Raw genomic sequence first — 19894 nt, 5'->3', positions numbered from 1 at the left:
TGTCTTCTTCTAGCACGTGCATGTGTCACGTCTATGCAGCTGTTGCCCCCTAGAGGAGAAAAATGTCTTTAACATGTTAACTTATGGAAAATGCTACAACCACCAATGCAAATGGATTAAAAAGAAACCACATATACAACAATTCAAAATAATAATTGGGCACAATGTTGATTCATTACATGGACTAAAGAAAAGTAAAGCAATACAAACACTAGAGAATTGTAAGGCCTTAAATAATTTCCTTTTAAAATCTTTTTTTTCTTTCATGGTTCCTCTATAGTTTAGTTTGTCTTTTTGAAATACTTTTTATTATTTCGGTTTAATGATCCTGATTTATTATGTCTCATTTTTTTCATTTTATTGTATTTATTTTGTTTCCATGTATTGTTCATATTTTACTATGTATCTCATAACTTTCAGAAGTTATGATTGTTTCCTGTATTTTCAATGTTAAATTGTTTTAATAAGATGAGATGGAAAATATTTTGCATAATGAAGCATAGATAACATACACATATTTTCGACTGTCATATTTTCTTTATTTTATTTCTATTTTCCAGCACTTTTTTTAAATTTGAAATGAAACTATTTGAATGAATTGATGAATCATGTTACATTTAAGGTTTTTATTTTATTTTATGTATTGATTAACAAAATAACAGAACAAATACTAAAACTTAAACACCTTAACCTAAACCCAAACACTAAACCTTTTTATTAAAGTGTCTGTATATATAAGTGTAATACATTTTCATTTTGTCTGCTTTTGGTTTACCCCTCTCATGATACATTATTCAACTCTTCTAAAGTGTGAGTATTTGGACTGTGATATTTTGTCATTTGTGACAATGAATAACTTTCAGCTGTAATTTGAATATGTTTGCATCCACATCAGAAAAACCATCTTGGGACCATCTTTACACACAAACTCCCAACTTTAGGACACCACGACCAAAGTCCTGTTAAACTACAGAAGAAAACGTCTACTATGTATGAATGCCTTTTCTTTCCTTGTATGTATGTTTTACATATTGAAGAGACGTTAACCAGAATTTCTGTTTGCTTCATGTTTTGAATGGACATGGTCTGTGCATATCATATATAAAATGACAACCCTTTAAGAAACACCAGTGGTAGAGAATAAACACAATAACAATAGTATTGTGTGTGTGTGTGTGTGTGTGTGTGTGTGTGTGTGTGTGTGTGTGTGTGTGTGTGTGTGTATATCGTCACCTTCCTAAAATAATGGCCTAAGTCATGTTTTGACAAAAATGTTTTTTTTGCCTAAATCACCCCCTCATGATGCTGGCCACCTCTGGTAAAATCGCCTGAATCCTCAGTTGAGGGGAACATGCAATTCTACCCCCGGTTGTATAATGGCCTATGTCAAAAGTGTGACTCTTTTGTTGAGTTTTTTGTGTTTCCTGAAAAACCTGAAAAAATGACTTAGGCCATTATTTTAAGAGGGTGTCGATATATAAGTTATTTAATGATGTAAAATGTCATCATCCTCAATCCTTCTAAAGCAAAACTTATTTTTTTATTCTTTGAGTATAAAGTTTTTATTTTATTTTATTTTATTTTATTTTATTTTATTTTATTTGTATTTATTTTTTTTAGCATCGACTGCACAATTACGTCACTGCGTCAGCCAGTGAATGTGTGCGTCGGGACGGGGGCACGGAACTGCTGTAGGGTCGACGAGTGATCGGAGATGGAGGAGAAAGATGGACGTTAGACGGAGGTTTTTTAGAGTTGTAGCCGTGACTTACTGATAGTACGGATATTTGTGTCCTCGCCTCAGGGTGAAGGTTGTATGAGGACCCGCGGAGGACGCGCTTTAATCGCAGTAAGGTAGCTAATGTAGGCAGAGTTGGGGAGGGCTGTAGCTGCTGGGGTTTTTTTGGAGAGGGAAAACAACATGGCTGCGGTGGAGCTCGAATGGATCCCAGAAACACTGTACAACACGGCTATCTCGGCTGTGGTGGACAACTACAGCCGATCCAGAAGGGACATACGTTCGCTCCCGGAAAACATACAGTTTGATGTCTATTATAAGGTAAGACGTGTCAGTCAACAGGCTGTGTGTGTGTGTTTATCTTAACAGCCACCAAGACTGTACGAGTTCGTGTCAGCTGCTAACGTTAACAGTTAGCTGAATATCGATAACGCTACGCTAGCTGTGGAGGATAAAAACTGCTTTTTACGGTCTAGCTAACTAACGCTAACAGTTAAACAGCCCGGTCTGTATTTTATAAATCCAAACACAGCCATTATGTGAATCTATATAATGAACGTATGTTGAATTGTTTCATTGATCCCGTGGCTAATTACATCAGTGACCGTGAAAATGAATAGTGTCCGTGTTGTCATGTAAGCTGACTGTTTTTGTGTTGTTCTTGTTGTCTATGATTGTTTGCCCCAGTTTATTAATAGTAACCTTTCTTTAGGGAAACGCACTTGTTACAACACATCTGAGCTTTTTCCGAGCAGTCAGCTGTCAAAGCCCGACAGACGGCGAGCACAAAACTGCAGTTATCACATCGAGAATAAGATTTAATTCTGTTAATTAGCACATTGAAATGAGAGGACAAAAACAATGCTACCTCTGAGCCACAGTCTGGGCCGTGGCCAGGGATTGAGAAATACTGAGATCATGAGCACAGCTTGCTTTTCAGATGCAGCATCTGTTTCTTCAGCCACAGGAAAACCAAACCTGTCAATAAAAGGTCATGAACACTGGTGTGCACAGGCGGTAAAAAAAGAAGCTGAATTATCATGTTCACTGACATTTGTGGTTGGATCACAGACACCAAAAACTTACTTATTTTATTGTTTTCACATTTTCATTATTTACAAATAAAGTAAAATTTCTGTAAATTGTATTATTAATGTATCGTTAATGTGTAATTGTTTTCCTCAGAGCTCCAGATCAATATTATTAAGAATAACATTATTGTGCTCACAGTCTGAAAAACACTACATTTCATAAGAATAATAAGCTATTAATTTGTGTGCTAAAGATTTGGGACCTGTTCCATAGATGTGATTATGTGACTCACAGAAACCCAGGTGACATCAAACGGGCTTCATGAACCTACTGGTTTACTGTGATGGTACGATTCACCAACACTGTATTTTGGCGGCAAAAATCAAAATCAAAACAAAAACAGATCTTTTCCAACCGTTGATTGAATCAATTATTTCACTTCTCAGACAGCTGGAGGGCAGCTTTACACTTTCCCTCCTCTCCACGCATAGTTTCTAAGGTGAAGGAGAGATTTGTCCATGATTGTAAGTGAGGCAGGACCTGTCAAAGCACTGATGATGATCTACTGTAAACGAATGAAAATAGAAACCGTAAACTTCAAAGTGATAAAATGCTCAAATTCCCAGAAAGAAAACAGAGGACATGAACTTTGTATCCTCAGTCTTAGGTATGTTTCTGGTCTTTAGCGGCTCCATACATGTTTAAAAAAGCCACTAATAATAGTAAGTAATTCCTTAAAAAGACTTTAGGTTTTACATTCCCACGACGGGATGTCAGTGTGAAATAAAACTCCTCCAACTAAATTTTAAATATGCATTAATTACTGGAAAAAGTTTTGTCCTGAAGTCATGATTTAACAAGCACTATATAAATTCTTAAACATGGTGCCAGAGTTTGTTGCTATCTTGTCAGGACTCACTGACAGATGGATAGTACTGACAACCCTAAATCACCTGCACTGCCAACAATTCATGGTTTCCACATCCGCATGTCCGCGAGGGTCCGTGTGACGTACATTTTATCACCTGTCCAAGTCCACAAGGGTCTGCCTGGACCTCTGTGCAGATATCGACCTTTGTACAGCCCAAAATCTGAGACCACGCGGTCTGACCACACTACAACGCACCGACTGCAGCAGTAAACTGGACGCATGTTTAATGTGAAGATTGTGACCTAGCTTCAGCTAAATGCCAAAATACTGACGGTGGATCCATCGGCTGTGACTTCTTTCCTCTGTGTGCAACACCTTTATGAGCACAGTTAGACAGAGAGGCTGAGTGGAGTGGTAATACTATATATTACTGCAGTTCTTGGGCTTGTGTTATTCAGTAATCATAAACCACGACAGAGGGACTGTATAAAAGAGATGTACTACTACCTGAGAAACCTTTGTGTGAGCCTGCTGCCATAGTTTCTGGTTTTCTTTGTTCACAGAGAAATGAAAGTACAACTGTAGCTCCAGACATCTCACACACACAGTTACATACAAGGACATCACAACAATGAAAAACCAAATAAACTCTAAGATTCTGTAAATCTCACTTTCTCTTTCTCACCATTATACTCTCACTCTCTCTATCCCTCTTTATCTTGTACTTTTTGTCAGTGTTTTAAAAATTAGGTGGGTAATCAGACACAAGGTGTAATGTAAACATCAATAACACTCAATAGAATTACCACTTATGATAGGAGCTGTTGCTGGCTAAAGCCAGGTGTAGCCCCACATGTGTTCTACCTGGTCAAGGTTCGATATCGTGTGATCATCCATTGACCTTTATTGTGAAGGTAAATTTGATTTGAATCATTTTGAGAGTCTTTACAAATATTATGAAAGAAGGACTTCATATTTTTTTGGCCAGTATTGGCTTTAAAGAATGTTATCAATTAGGTAAGACTAAGTTAAAACATAAATAACATAAACAAGCGACGTTTGAATCGGTCATCAAGTCGACATTTAATTAAACCACTTTCCTAATGAGATTCTTGAGGCGTTCATTTCTGTTTTCCTTTTTAGTAAAGATGCATTTTTCTGTAGTAATGTGATCACTAAATGTTCAGTGCCACAGTTGAACTTCTGCTGCACACCAGGTGCCTTCAGGTGTCGCTTTACCTGTGAACACTGACTTCAGCATTTCCAGCTTTTCCAACAGAACTCATGTTGTAAGCTTTAATTACAGTCTGCTTTGAATCATTTTGATTAGAAGAGACCATGATTTGATCATAGCATTTCAACACATTATTATCCAGTTCAAAAGAAGCAGTAACTTACAAAACATCCACCAGAAAATAGCTCAACTATTGATTAATTAGTCTCAACTTAACAACAATAAAAAAACATCTGGTACGCCCTCACAGTTAAGCTTATCGTTGGCAGGTAAAATAAAGTGGTTGGCGACACCATTAGTTAATATTATGAAGTAGCATGTGTCTGTCTGTAGCTGTCCTCAGGTCAGTGGCAGGGTTAGCAGTCTGCAGTGCTTTAAGCTAAATGCTAACATGCTCACAATGACAGTTCTAACATGCTAATATTTACCATGTATAGTGTTTCTTAGTGTCGAATGTTAGCATGCTAATGTTTGCTAATCAGCACTGAACACAAAGCGCTGTAAATGTCATTCCTCTTCTTCTTATTAAGTATTATTATAAGTATTGAACAGATATTTTTTTGAGTAGTTAGGCTAATACGGTAATTAAAAACCTATACAATGACGACATATTGTAAATTATCCTTAGACACTTCTTTGAGTTGTGATTTTAGCAATAGTAGAATAAATTGTTGTTGTTGTTGTTAATAGCTGCTTGTGAATGACTGTAACTTGAGTTTATAAGGAACTGTAGGAACCGTAACCAAATAAAAACATGTCAGCGGTCAACGCTTCATCTGTGGTCGGGATGAAAGGAACCGATCTCTGACAGAATCTCACATCACTCTCACATTAAGGGAGACTTAACCCCATAACTGCAGCTGAGAGACAGAGCTGAGACTGGCATTGTCCCCTATAGACCCGCCATAGAGAGCCACTGAATATAACAACTTCCAGCTCAGCGCATTTTGATGACAGGCTAGACATCAGCAAATTTTTTTGTTTAAACTCCTGAACAGCAGACGGCATTTTCAAAAGCATCACTTAAAACAGACGTAATAGAAACTAGGATGAAAAATAGGACAAATCCACCATTGTAGTTACAGATAGGACGCCCTGTCCCCACCTTACTGTCCTTAATCAGATCAGTTGTTACCTATAGACTCAACATTGTGCCACTAATGGCAGAGCTGACATCTGTATTATCATCGGCTAATCTTTCCCTCCATCTCTGTGTCTTTTCAGCTTTACCAGCAGGGCCGGCTCTGCCAGCTCGGAGGAGAGTTCTGTGAGCTGGAGGTGTTTGCTAAAGTCCTGCGGGCTTCAGACAAAAGGTAAAAACATAATGGGACTAAACTGAGCCAGAAACCTGACACCGCCCACGATGACCCATCAGCTGTCTGAACACATGGTCCTGGAGACTGTGCTCCTTTAAACAGATGGTTAACAAAGTAGTCCAGGGTATACACTGCTTTAATTTAACAGTGGATATGGTTGGATATGGTTTATTTTATAAATGGACCTTACCAGAGCTTCGACACTGTCAAAACTATCCAACCCTGATACTAGTATTTTAATGACCTTCTTTTTACAATATAAACACATAGACACTGAAGTTATTTGCCCAAACGGTTCTCTTCTGATTGCTTCTGGTTCTGGTTTTCCTGCTTCGACCAGTTGAGACACAGTTTTTACGTCCACACCGCTACGTTTTCCTTTTAAAACGACACTTTCAAACGAAAACAGTCAGTGTCCACACCGACACACCTGAAAACACATAGATACATGACCATTCACACAGACTGGGCATGTGCGAGCCAGAGTAAACAGGAAGCAGATTGTCGACTCAGCCGCTCATTAGTTGCAAAAAATACTACAAACGAGCAACAGCAGAGACAGTTGTTGCATATAAATACAGAATTTAACCGAACAACAGCTGCTAGCAAAGACAACAAGGTCAGTAACACTGTAATGTGTTATCCATGTTGATCAGACCCAATCAGGAGAGACCATGGGTGTCTATGTCGTAGTTTCCAAAAGGTCTCAGTTTCTGTCTGTCCAGACTACAACACCTCAGAGTTTTCAAAATAAAGCAGGATGGGCAGCGTTTCCAAAAGTCTCTGTTTTCAGAGCTCGAAAACTCTGGAGTCGTGTGGACGGGAAGAGGAAATGCAGCTAAAAGCAGGATTTGGTTTCTCTGAGTGTTTTTACCTGAAATCTTCTATATTTTTCATTTAATAACTCAGAAAACAGTGAGCCAATCAGAAGAGAGGCTCAGAGCCTCCTCTCTTCTGATTGGCTCACCGACCTGTTGTTACTAGAGCTCCAGAGAGAAGCCTGAGAGAGGAGATGTAAAACTACACTGAGATGGTTTTTATATCTTCTGATGGATCAACACTTAAAATAAAAGAAAGAAGAAGAAGAAAATATGGAGCAGATGTGACCTTGATAGGAGCTCTGTGAACGTTAAAGCTCCGTCCAGGTTAAGGTGCATTATTGATGTACTCTCTATAATGTTATCTGTGAGCTGTATGTTCAGGCAGCGACAGCTTTAATGTGAATGAATCATGTCAGGCAGATAAGCAGCAGCCGCAGTCATCAGGATTGTAATTCACTGATTGGCCAGATGTTCAGACGACTGATAGCTGTCTTTTTATGGAGGCGTAAATGTAAACAACCTATTAAACAATGTATTGATCAGTACCTAATAATTATCATCCCTTAAACTGACGTGATCTGCGTCTCTGTGCTCGGCCTGCAGACACCTCCTGCACCACTGTTTCCAGGCCCTGATGGACCACGGCGTGAAAGTTGCCTCAGTCCTGGCGAACTCCTTCAGCCGCCGCTGCTCCTACATCGCAGAGTCTGACGCCCACGTCAAAGAGAAGGCCATCCAGTTCGGCTTTGTGCTGGGTAAGTGAGGGGGGGGTGGGGGCTTTCACACAGACGGTTTGAGATAGTGATTGAGATACAGCTACAGAGAAACAATGAGTGAATAAATGGAGGCCATTCATTCGTCCCAGTGATGTTATCATGGGGTTAGCTGATAGAAAAAATCCTCTGGCACTGATTCAGCATGAGTTCATAACAACTGTAATGATTTAATAATGCTGCCTTTAGAATTCAAAACAGGCAAATGAGTTATCAATGAGTTGCATTGGAGGGACTATCAGTGTTTAACTGGGTTGACTGCTTTATTTTTTCTTTTTGATAATGTAAATAAACTTTTTATTTTATTTCTTTATACCATACAGTGTAGTTAGAATAGAATAGAATAGAATAGAAAGCCTTTGCTGTCCTACAGAACATAGTGGAGCCGTCTTCCACTAATCAGGTGGTTGGTGGTTCAGTTCCCGGCTTCTCCAGTCCGTGTGTCTCTAAGACTGTAAATGTGTATGTGTAATGTCTTATTCGTCAAACTGTGAGTCACATCATCACAACATCTGTACTGACGCCAGATGTAACTGAGGATAATAATCTGCTGAACAGTTCACATTTGAAAACATGCTAACAAGCTCGATCACCATCTTTAGGTCGGTCGCTCTTCCTTTTCCTCTGGGTTGGAGCAGGAACATGGCCGACTGGACACTTATAGCAGTCACTGTTTTTGTAAATGAAGGAGACTGTGGCTCATATTAAACCCGTGTTATCATCTATCAACTTTCCTCTCCCTTTAACAAACACTTGTCAGGTTAGATATTGTAAAATGTGAGCTTTGTTCTGAATAGAGCAGCAGCAGTTGGTGCTGAGCCTCTGACCTGGAGACAGGTGCAGTAACCTGATGCGTTCTGGTTTCAGGTGGATTCTTGTCTGACGCCGGCTGGTATGGAGATGCAGAGAAAGTGTTTCTGTCGTGCCTGCAGCTGTGCACGCTCCACAGTGAGGTCCTCCATTGCTACCGGGCCGTGGAGTGCTGCGTCAGGTCAGTCATTCAGTGTGTGGCGACTCCTTTATAAGACCCAGCACCTCACAACAGGTGGTTCAGCTTCAGCTGTGACCAGACATGAGGCCTACCACTGAAACTATATTTAAATGTGACACTTTAGTGCATTATTTAGTTATAGTAGTGGAATAAAGCTAATAGTTTAGATAATCCTCCGCGCTGGCGAAAGTCAGAGCGGCAGCCATATTGTTTTCTCTCTTGGACACGATATCTCAGTAACACCTTGACTGAACTTCTTCAAATTTTGCATGAAGATTCACTAGGACTCAAGGACGAACTGATTGCATTTTGGTGGTCAAAGGTCAAAGGTCAAGGTCACAGTGACCTCACAAAACGAGGTCATGGCCTTGTGAACGTAATAGCACCAGAACTCCTCCAGGGAATTGCTTCAGATTTGGCACAAATGTCCACTTGGACTTAAGGGTGGACTAATTAGATTTTAGTGGCTAAAGGTCAAAGGTCAAGTGACCTTTGGAAAAACACAAAATTGTTGGTTAATATTTTATATGACTCTGGATAAACGGGGATGTAACCTGGAACTAGTGGTGGAGGCAGACAACCACGAGGAGGAGATTCTAGTTTTTTTAAGGCTGCAGTAAATGGAAATATTTTAGCAGGTTATTCTGACCTGCCCATCTTCAAAGCTGTGTCATCAGCAGCCTCAATACAGGAGCATCTGCTCCAGTTCTCTGTCTTCACTGACCTCTTTAGAGTTTCTCCAGTCTAATGGATCTCAGCAAATTTCACATTCTCTATACAGGGGCTGTAACAGATCAATAAAGTGTCACGCTGCACATTTTTCCTTCCACTTCCTGTGTGAAAACAGTTCACTATCAGCCATAATGAAGATGAGCGCAGCAGCCTTTGTTTACATTGAACCATTCTGTTCTTGTGTTTTCACTTTGGTTGGTAAGAGTCAGGGCTGATCTCACTGCACATGCTGTTCTCCTGTTGTTCTGCACACACTCTGGATCCTCCTTTTGAGTAGTGTGTGTCAAGCTGTCAGAAAATAACACCGGAGGCTCCAACATTTTACTTTAGAAAAGAAAAACATGTTGTTTCATGTTTATACAAACAAAAACAGCTGAAGATGGAGGAAATAAAGCTCTGAAGTTACAGTCTGTTCATTAGAAATCTAACTGAAAACATGAATCAATGTTATAAACTCACTATTTTAAAACTTTCTTTTAATAAAGGCTGTGTATTAAATCATGTTTGAAACCCCCACATCAGCATTTTCGGCTGTTTTCCTCAGCTCGTCTCTACATGACCATAGAAATAAAGTTATGCTCCTGTAAATACAACATGTTCATAGTATTCCTCAATGAACAGACTGACTGCAGAGGGTTAAATTAAGGCACTGTTAATATGACACTATATTAAAGGGAGAGTTCAGGTTATTTGATGTGCGGTTATGTGAGGTGTTTATCTACAGTCAGTGTATTAGCTGCTGTAGATTCGGGTCAGTGTGCTTTAGAGGAGCAGCAGGAGAACTGATACAGCAGCTGAGTGATGAGCTGATGTGGACGGGACCTAAAAACATGCCCACCTAAAAAACCTACATTTGTGTACGATTTATTTTGAACATTTCCACTGATTTATTTTGCCCCCAAAGATCCCTTTACGACTCAATCAGCTGATATAGTTCATGGAGTAAGTCTATTCATGTGTAGGAATAAGGAAGTTCAATGGTTGAGAAAATGTAGAGCCAAAGGAAAGAACTGACTCCAGATATCTACCTCATCAACCCCACGTCAAATAACCTGAACCATCCCTTTAATGTGACAATGAATACGTGACGTCTTGTCTACACAGGCTGCTTCATGTCCGCAATGGTAACTGTAAGTACCACCTGGGGGAGGAGACCTTCAAGCTTGCTCAGACTTACATGGACAAACTAGCCAAACATGGCCACCAGGCCAACAAGGCAGCGCTGTACGGCGAGCTCTGTGCCTTGCTCTTCGCCAAAAGCCACTATGACGAAGTACGTTCATCTTTAAGGTCTTTTATTTATGATAGAATCATTTTAACGGTTGAGTTGAGAAATGTGTAACTCGTTGTTTCATCAAACAGGCGTACAAGTGGTGTATAGAGGCTATGAAGGAAATAACTCCAGGGCTTCCTGTCAAAGTCGTGGTTGATGTCCTTCGGCAAGCCTCCAAGGTAACACCCAGATTGATGGGTGTTTATTTATATTAAAAATGCTGTAAAGTCACTGTGTGTGTCCAGATTGTGTCTACACTTCCATACATCAGCATTTATGAAATCAGGAAATCCTTTGCGCTGCAGTCCCAGCTGATTGTTAAAGTCTGACCTTGTCTCTGTGTCGCAGGCCTGCGTGGTGAAGAGGGAGTTCAGAAAAGCAGAGCAGCTGATCAAACATGCAGTGTTTCTAGCAAGGTAACCTGCTGAGCCTCCCGAGTCTCCACATTATTCCTGTTCCTCTGTTCGTCTCTGATGCTGAACGTGTCTGTTGTTTGTCTTTGCAGAGAACATTTTGGACACAAGCATCCCAAGTACTCCGACACGCTGCTAGATTATGGATTTTACTTATTAAATGTAGACAACATTTGCCAATCAGTGGCTATTTACCAGGTAAGATCATTATTCTTCATACTTTTGCACATTCATGTTACATGCTGCAGAGGAACGCTATGAGAATCATCATCAATCTGATTATAATAATGATAATAATAATTATAATAACTTCATTTGAATAGACAAGAAACAAGTACAAGCAGGTAAAAGAAAAATCCAAATTGAGCGTCATAGAAAGAGTCAAAAGGCATCATAAAAAACGTCTTCAATCAACATTATGCAAAAGGATCTGACAGTAAGTGAAAAGAGGCAATAAAATATGTAAGAACTATAATAAGGGATAAAAAAATCTAAATAAAACACATCAGTTAACGAGTTACAGCGTCTGATTTCAGAGTGATGGGGCTCTAATACCCAACACCCGGTGAACTTTGACCTTTGGGGGTCCAGCAGTCCTCCGTCTGCAGGTCTCAGTTCTGGGTTCAGGTGTCACCTTGTCAGTAAATCAGAGGTGTAACTGTCGGCAGAGAAATTTAAGACTTTCAAAATCAGTAATAACATTTTAAAACCAATCTGAAATCTTACAGGGAGTCACACGGAAACAACCTGGTGAAGGAAATGAAATTATAGGCATCCAACAAGAAAAATACAAAAGCAGAAATAAGCTAATACATAAAATATCAGACAGAGAAACATAACCAATCCAAATAACTAAGACAAAACATAAATAAACTAATAATTAAATAAATACGTTGGGGTGTACCTGCCTGATACTCAAAAGAAAACCTTTGGGGTTCTCTGATGGATCCTGTACTTTAACAGAACAGATTTAGGAACCGACATGACCATAACATATGATGCTGGGGAGAACCCACACTCTCTGGAGCTGGAGCGTTTTATTTCTCTGTGTGTTCACTACTGTATAAATATTAACAAGGAGGGAAATAAAACTGAGCTTAACTGAATTGCAGACGGCGCTGGACATCCGACAGTCGGTGTTCGGGGGGAAGAACATCCACGTGGCCACGGCGCATGAAGACCTGGCCTACTCCTCGTATGTGCACCAGTACAGCTCTGGGAAGTTTGACAACGCTCTGTGAGTACAGTGAATCTCACAAACTCAGTGCGGCTGCTTGACCGGCCGGCTAATTACTTTAGACATGAGCTCCTTTGTAGAGGAAGCACATGACGATGAGTCACACTGTGATGGTCTGTTCAGTCACTCAGTGTCCTGGTGGTAATGTTATGTGGCTGCATGCTGAGGGAGCGAGCCTCATATATTACACACTGAGACGGATTTAAAGATGACCAGGAGCCCAGTGGGAGATGTTTATGCATTTTTAAAATAATCTCCTCTGTAGACAAAGGCCCTCATTCAAAATTGGGTAACGCTCCGACCTCTGAGACCCTGATTCGCTTTTGCAATGTATGAGCTTCAAAACAACTTTGTTCATGGGAAGCGCTTGGCTTTCTCAGAAGTGTTTGTCCTGAACAGAATGCAGTCATTAGCCAAGCGCTGAGTTGTGTGCCATGTTTGGCTCAGTCGCTGTGTTTGTCCCTCAGATTCCACGCAGAACGTGCCATAGACATCATAACTCACATTCTGCCTGAGGACCATCTGCTGCTGGCCTCCTCCAAAAGAGTCAAAGGTAAGGCTGCTTTTCCTGGAGGCGCTGGGCTGCTGCCCACTGTGTGAATGGGGCAGTGACGGGCAACTTCTACGGTGCCTCATAGATAAACTTTTTACACCAACATTATCAGGTAGAAGCAGGTTTCTAACTCCGGCTAAGAAAAGCTAATAAAAGCTAATGGACTTTTCCTCTGCCAGTCGAGTTTGCTTTCTGTTCAGACTGAGCACACACACACCCGCAGGGAGTGACGTCATCACACGCACTTACAGAGTGCAAACACACACACGCACACACACACACAGTAGAGAGAGAGAGAGTGAGCTGTTAGCCGCCATGCTAACTGGTAAAACAGATCTGTTTCATCCTCAGGTTGGAGCTTTGATCTCGGATCTGATTTTTATAGACTTAGTATTGTTAAGCTCCGACGTTATCGGTTCTGCTCCTGGAACTAGAGAAATTAAGAAAATTGATTTCCTGTGTCGTCAATTGTTGCGTCACGTGTGTTTGCTAGCAGTCTAGTGGGTGTGTGTGTGTGTGTGTGTGTGTGTGTGGGGGGTCTGAACGACACCCATCTCTACTTCGATCAGTCTGTGTGTTTTTAAAAGTTACTTCAGAGCTGCAGCTTCACTCCCACAGGAAGGTGTTTCTGGTGACAGGTGTGTTCAGTGTCTCTGAGACGTCACGGCAGCAAAATGGGTGAAAATTTGCTCGGGTGTTGTGTTCATCACATCACTGCAGATAAATACCTGTGACTACTGCAGAGTCATGTGACCCAGGTGTGAATGCTGATTGAACCAGACAAAAGCCAGATGTTGGCGGGTTTTTGATCAGTGGAGAAGGAGCTTTTCAGTGGGGTTCAACCCTTTGAGACCCTCAGACAAACCACAAAGCAGTGTTACTGCTGGGAAAGTTCAGGTTCAAGTCAACAGTTATTACTCTGTGAAGCGGCCACTGAATAAGTGTCGCTGCTGACTGTATGCAGACACTTGTTTTAATGCTTTCCAGGGACAGTAACACACTTTAATTTAATTCCACACTTTGCTTTGACAGTAATACAATAATAAAATAAATGTGTTGAGTAAAGGTTTGTTGTAGTGACAGATGTGTCAGTAGTGATGCAGTGTCTTTTAAAAGGGTGAAGAACAGTCAATACGCCCTCCTTTGTTTCTTCCAGCTCTGATCCTGGAGGAAATCGCCATCGACTGCCACAACAAAGAGACAGAAGAGCGCCTCCTGCAGGAGGCTCATGACCTGCACCTCTCCTCCCTGCAGCTGGCCAAGAAAGCCTTCGGAGAGTTCAACGTCCAGACGGCCAAACACTACGGCAACTTAGGACGACTCTACCAGTCCATGAGGAAGTTCAAGGTGGAGAGAGACCTGTGTGTGTGTGTGTGTGTGTGTGTGTGTGTGTGTGTGTGTGTGTGTGTGTGTTTGTGTGTGTGTGTGTGTGTATTTGTTAACATATTAATTGTTATGTTAATAAGTTTTATAAAATGGGACGACCACACACTGCTGTGTAACTTGCCAGGTCTAACTTTAATCCAGAGCAGCTGTAATATTAAGTTACTGTGACGGGACTGAAAGCCGTAAATATCTGGAGATGTTTTATTGCCACCAGAATCTGAAACTGTTCAGAGAAGAATTGAAAATATTATTTTCTCTTCCTGGGAAAACGATCGATGAAGATTAAAGATTAGAGAATAATGAGTGTGGTGCTTCAGACCTACGTAGATCTACGTTTTAAATTAGATTTGAAGACAGAGTGGAATTTAAAGGTAAATTTCTGTAATATGATTCTGATTTAAAATTCAGAAAACATTATTTATATTTAACATTTTTAAAATTACATATTTTCACCAAAATTGTGCTGTTTTGCAAATGATTTATCGGCCCACCTGTAATACTCACAGGTTGGGAACCACTGCTCTGTAGGATTGTAGATGCATTGGGAAGCGATTTGTTAAACTCTTCTCACCAGCTCTTCTGTGTTTCTGTCTGTCTGGTTCTTACCTGTGACCGTTTCACCAGGAGGCGGAGGAGATGCACATAAAAGCCATCCAGATCAAGGAGCAGCTGCTGGGCCACGAGGACTACGAGGTGGCTCTGTCCGTGGGTCACCTGGCGTCGCTCTACAACTACGACATGAACCAGTATGAAGACGCAGAGAGGCTCTACCTGCGCTCCATCGCTATAGGTCAGACACGGTGGGGGAGGGGGGCGGAGGGGGGGGTCACTCAGGCTGGGTATCACCTGTAAATGTAGTGATTTTTGTCCCTGTCAGGCTCCTGTACTGGAGAAAAGATAACTTGGTATTTCCAGTGAGTGCTCAGTAGACTGAGCAGTCACATGTCCTGATCCAGTTTAATAATGCTAAATTCACAGGTTACCATGGTGATTTACACTGATTATAAGTGAGCCTGCTCCTTGATAATTAGCTGGCTAGCCCTCTTGTCTCACTCTTGTCAACTTCAAGTCGAGTCAATTTTATTTCTAGAGCACATTTAAAAACAGCTGGAGCTGACACCAAAGTTCTGCACAAACAGCAGTTAATACAAATAAATAAAAGCAAGTAAAACAAATGTAAAACACAAAGAAGGCATAGTAAATATCCTGTATACAGAAACATGTAAACATACCAACGACAACAAGAAAATAACAACAATACTGAATAACAAAGACTAAAAGGTCAGTGAATAAAAATGTGTCTTTAGCTCAGATTTAAAAATGGAGATGGAGGGAGCTTTCTTCTCGAAAAATTATTATTCTTGAACAAAAACACAGAAGACAAAAACACAGATCAAACTGAACTAAACAAACTAAGTCACACTAAACAAACCACATAATGAACACAGACACAACATCACAATATCAATCAGGCTTGACAACCTAAATAAGATATTAAAGGGTAAAATAAATAATAAGAAAACAAAACAAAGGCAAAAATTAAAATTCTGCATTTTAAATTTATTTTTATTTTTGTTGTTTTTCTGTGACACAATCAGTCACATCCATGTTATTTTCAGGCAACTATGTGAAAGAGATTTCTGATATAAAAACAGGAGTTATATGTAAGTGTTGCTAATGCTACATTACTAACATTAGCATTAACAGCTGTTGACTTACCAGTCTAGAAGAAACATTGTGAGTTTAGCATCAAACCTTATTCCTTTCCTCAGCTCCAGAGGTGGAAAGTAACATCAGTGTTAACTCTTGTTTTGTGTCTATTTTTATCATCTCTTGTACTGCAGTTAGCATGCTAACAGCTAGCTCCAGCCTGGCCACACTGTGGTCACTTTCTGATACCGAGTCAGTGTAGCGTCCAGTCTGTCGTGAAGAAGCAGCTGCTCAGAGGATGTGTTATAACATCGTGTTATAACATTCGTTGGCTGAAGCCCCGACGTTTGGCAGCAGAGAAAACTTGCATATAGCACCTTTACGTTAGCCATTAGCAGCCTAATTAGCTTGTAAGTAATGAAAGGATTAGAGTATGTGATGTTTGCTGTGTGCTCACAGGTAAGAAGCTGTTTGGAGAGGGCTACAGCGGGCTGGAGTACGACTACAGAGGCCTCATCAAACTCTACAACTCAGTGGGAAACTACGAGAAGGTGTTTGAGTATCACAACGTCCTGTCCAACTGGAACCGGCTGAGGGACCGACAGTTCGCCGTGGCGGACGCCCTGGAGGACGTCAACACTACACCCCAGCAGACCCAGGAAGTGGTGCAAGCTTTCCTATTGGCTCAGAGCTTGGGTCCCACCCGCCCCTGTCTCGGCTGATTTTTTTTTTTTTAATGAGGGATGAGAGGAGAAAAAAAAAAAAGACGTGTGGGGCTTCAGCCTGGTGAGGACACGAAACGAGCCCAGACGAGACGCTTCAGTTGCACACGATGAATTTAGTAACACACAGTAAATTCAAGCATCATTGGCAGGTTGCTGCCAGTGTGTACACACACACACACACACACACACACACACACACACATTTAGTCATGGAATAAAAAAGTAGAGAAGACACCGTTATCAAACCTCATCGACACCCACACAAACCACCGAGATGCAACTTGAGACTGACGCAGCTTCACCCACAGAGCAGACGGATGCCTTTCTCCAAGAGAAAGAGAGAGAACACGTGACGGAGGGGGAGAAATAAAAATTGAAAAGAAAAAAAGAAAACCTCAGACATCCTGTGAGGATGACAGACGACCTCTCCTCCTCTCTGGTCTCGCTCGCCTTTTTCTTTTCAGTTTAGAATCAGGACGTTTTTTTTTGTTTGTTTTGCTTTTTGTATTTGAGCCAGTGTCGCTCTGAAACTCGCCACGAGACTCGTCACAGATCGACACCGCGTTCTTCTCCGGGACTGACGGACATCACAGCATCTGTGACAAAACATCCATCAGCAGCAGCATCATCATCTTCGCCGTCGTCGCTCGGCGGATCACAGACAGAAGCTGTGGAATATTTTTGACACTTGTACAGTAAAATAATTCAAAAGATTGTACACTTAAGTTTCAGTTGAAGGCTTCTCTGCTTGACATGGACATGAAGACAGACTTCCTGTTTCTAAACAGTGGGATGTGTTGAACCAGTGGGTATGTTGTTACACACATGACTTCACAGGTCTTGTTTTCAGATTATTTTCTTTTGTTTTGTTTTTTTTCCAGCCTAGTCCTGACATAGCATCATTAAAATGCCAATAACTTATATGCAGAGGTTGTATGTTAATGTAGCTCTTTGTTTATGAACAGCTCGACTTTAACAACAAGGGACACGAACGGGAGTGAAAAGAGGAAGATGCGACATGTACAGAGGCTCGTTAGCCTCGTTAATCTGTGTGTGTGCACGTGTGTGTGTGTGTGTGTGTGTGTGCGTGCGTGCGTGTGTGTGTGTGTGTGTGTGTAGTATCCACAGATAGGACTCTGGGTGCCCAAGTGCTCCACTGATGACTACCAGCCTTACACCAGCTTGCAGTTATCTGTCTGTAGACGGACCCATACTTTTAAGTGCTAAATAAACTACTATACCCTTAAGGGCACTACAGTGGGGACCAATATTGTGTGTGTGTGTGTGTGTGTGTGTGTGTGTGTGTGTGTGTGTGTGTGTGTGTGTGTGTGTTGCCAGCCTGTCTACCTGTGCATCTGGCCTTTCCTCTCCACTCCGTCCTGTCAGATTTCCCATTAATGAAAAGTTTTTTTAATTTTTTTTTATTACTGGACCTTGTTTTTCCATCAGCCTCCGTCAGTGTCTCCGAGGCGGGAAACTCATTCGTGTTTCATTTCAGAGCTGAACTGTCTTGGTGCTCATGTCCAATCAAAACGGACCAAGAGGAAACACAAGCCTGAAAACAACAACAACCAATGAAGTGACATGATTTTAACGTTTGTAATTCCTCGTCAGTGGAAACGATCTGAAGCCAAATCTTCTCCGAGCCGTCTGATGAACATTTAAAGGACCAGTTCACTCAAATCACACAAGAGGAGGGCTCTCTCACTTACCTGTGGTGCAGTGGTTCCCAAACCTTCACCTGATGAATGTTTACATCTGAGAATGTTAATCTGCTGATTTTCATAAACAGAAATGTGCAATATTCACCAAACATCAGGATCCTTTCATCTGGTTCATGTAAATTTAAAATCCAGATGCACGTCACTCACACCGGGTGTTTTACAGTGTGAAAATAAACTCACCAGCGCCCCCTGGTGCACAAACTACATAACAGCAGCCCCTGTGTCTAAATGACCTCTAACGTATCTTTAGCATTTCATTTCTCTGCTGACGTTTCCTCTGTAATATAATCAGCTAATATCAGACGGTGATTGTTTCCCCTTAATACAAAGCTTAATGTGATGTGAGTGTTTCTGAGCGTTTGTGTAAGTTGTGAGCAGTTCAGGTGTAGAGTGATTTTACCTTCAGGCTGCCGAAGAGTTCAGAGGCCTGAACAGGAAAAACCGGAGTTTGTCAAAAGATAAATAGAATTTATTGTTGTAGGATTGTGTGTTTTTTTACTGAACTCTTGTCACAGGAATCATCTACAGAAGAGGATTAGCACCACGTGAAAAAAATTTAATTCAAAGAGTTTAAAGTCCAAATTCTTTTGAGAAGAAAGTCAGAATTGGACTTTAAACTTACAAATCAGAGAAAAATTTCTGAGTTTAAGGTCCAAATTTTTCTCTGATTTCTTAATTTAGTCTGAATTTTTCCATAAATTCTGAGTTTAAAGTCAGAATTGAGAAAAAAGTCTGAAAAATTTGGACTTTAAACTGAAAACTCAGAATTCAGAGAAAATTTGTGACTTTTAATTTTTCTCTAAATTCTGAGTTTAAAGTCAGAATTCTAAAAAAAAAAATAAAATAAATTTAAACATTCACTTGGTCCTAATCCTCTTCTGTAATCAGTGGTTGGGAACCACTGTTCATTTTGGTTGGTTTTCAGTGGAACTGAAAAAACTTTGTATGAAAACTGGAAGGAAACTTAAAAGGAAATGTTGCTGTTGCCTCTTTTTAAATGAAGTCTTTGAATATTACAGATCCCGGTCACTTTCAGTGGCAGAGGCAGAAATGTCCGATTTTCATTTCAGAACCTGAACTAACTGCATGTGATGAGGATTTGGATGAACTGGCCCTTTAAAGTAGCGCAGGAGGGGAAGTGGTGCACGAGCTGAAGCCTGACATGAATAACTGAGGAGCTGATGGAAACAGAGTCGAGCTGGAAAACGAATTCAGGCATTAATGAACATCAGTTACTGAGAATGTGATGCCTTCAATAAGAACCCGCTGTTTTTAATGAATGAAGAAAAGAAGCTTTGCCTTGCTGTTGCTTCAGTGCTGTCGGACGTCTCCCTCTCTAGCAGTGATGTGAGTGAGTGGCTCCAGCTGAGGAGGTCCAGCCTTAGCCCCCCCCCCAAAAGACGCTCAGCTACACATTTGGTGCTT

The 19894-nt window shown here is 40.9% G+C and overlaps 1 protein-coding gene across 1 annotated transcript; it reads left to right on the top strand.

The window, feature by feature from the left end:
- Positions 1-1673: 1673 nt before the first annotated feature.
- appbp2 (amyloid beta precursor protein (cytoplasmic tail) binding protein 2) lies at positions 1674-19766 on the top strand. Its single transcript, XM_023420495.2, has 13 exons — positions 1674-2059; positions 6100-6188; positions 7616-7767; positions 8653-8776; positions 10613-10781; positions 10871-10960; positions 11130-11197; positions 11287-11392; positions 12307-12431; positions 12899-12984; positions 14141-14331; positions 14995-15160; positions 16480-19766. The coding sequence occupies exons 1-13, from the start codon at positions 1922-1924 to the stop codon at positions 16740-16742; spliced, it is 1767 nt and encodes a 588-aa protein (XP_023276263.1). The 5' UTR covers positions 1674-1921; the 3' UTR covers positions 16743-19766.
- The last annotated feature ends 128 nt before the right edge of the window (positions 19767-19894 follow it).

Source organism: Seriola lalandi, unplaced genomic scaffold (genome assembly GCF_002814215.2).
Source record: "Seriola lalandi dorsalis isolate HSWRI2012SDOR001 ecotype SW California unplaced genomic scaffold, Sedor1 jcf7180002054646, whole genome shotgun sequence".
In the NCBI taxonomy this organism is placed as follows: Eukaryota; Metazoa; Chordata; class Actinopteri; order Carangiformes; family Carangidae; genus Seriola; species Seriola lalandi.
This window is presented reverse-complemented; position numbering and strand designations above follow the sequence as displayed.

Excerpts from the sequence above, each read along its gene's own strand:
- appbp2 (XM_023420495.2), top strand. The coding sequence starts at position 1,922 with ATGGCTGCGGTGGAGCTCGAATGGATCCCAGAAACACTGTACAACACG. Across the intron at positions 10,782-10,870 it reads CCAAAAGCCACTATGACGAA|GCGTACAAGTGGTGTATAGA; the intron begins GTACGTTCATCT and ends TTCATCAAACAG. Across the intron at positions 12,432-12,898 it reads GGGAAGTTTGACAACGCTCT|ATTCCACGCAGAACGTGCCA; the intron begins GTGAGTACAGTG and ends TTTGTCCCTCAG.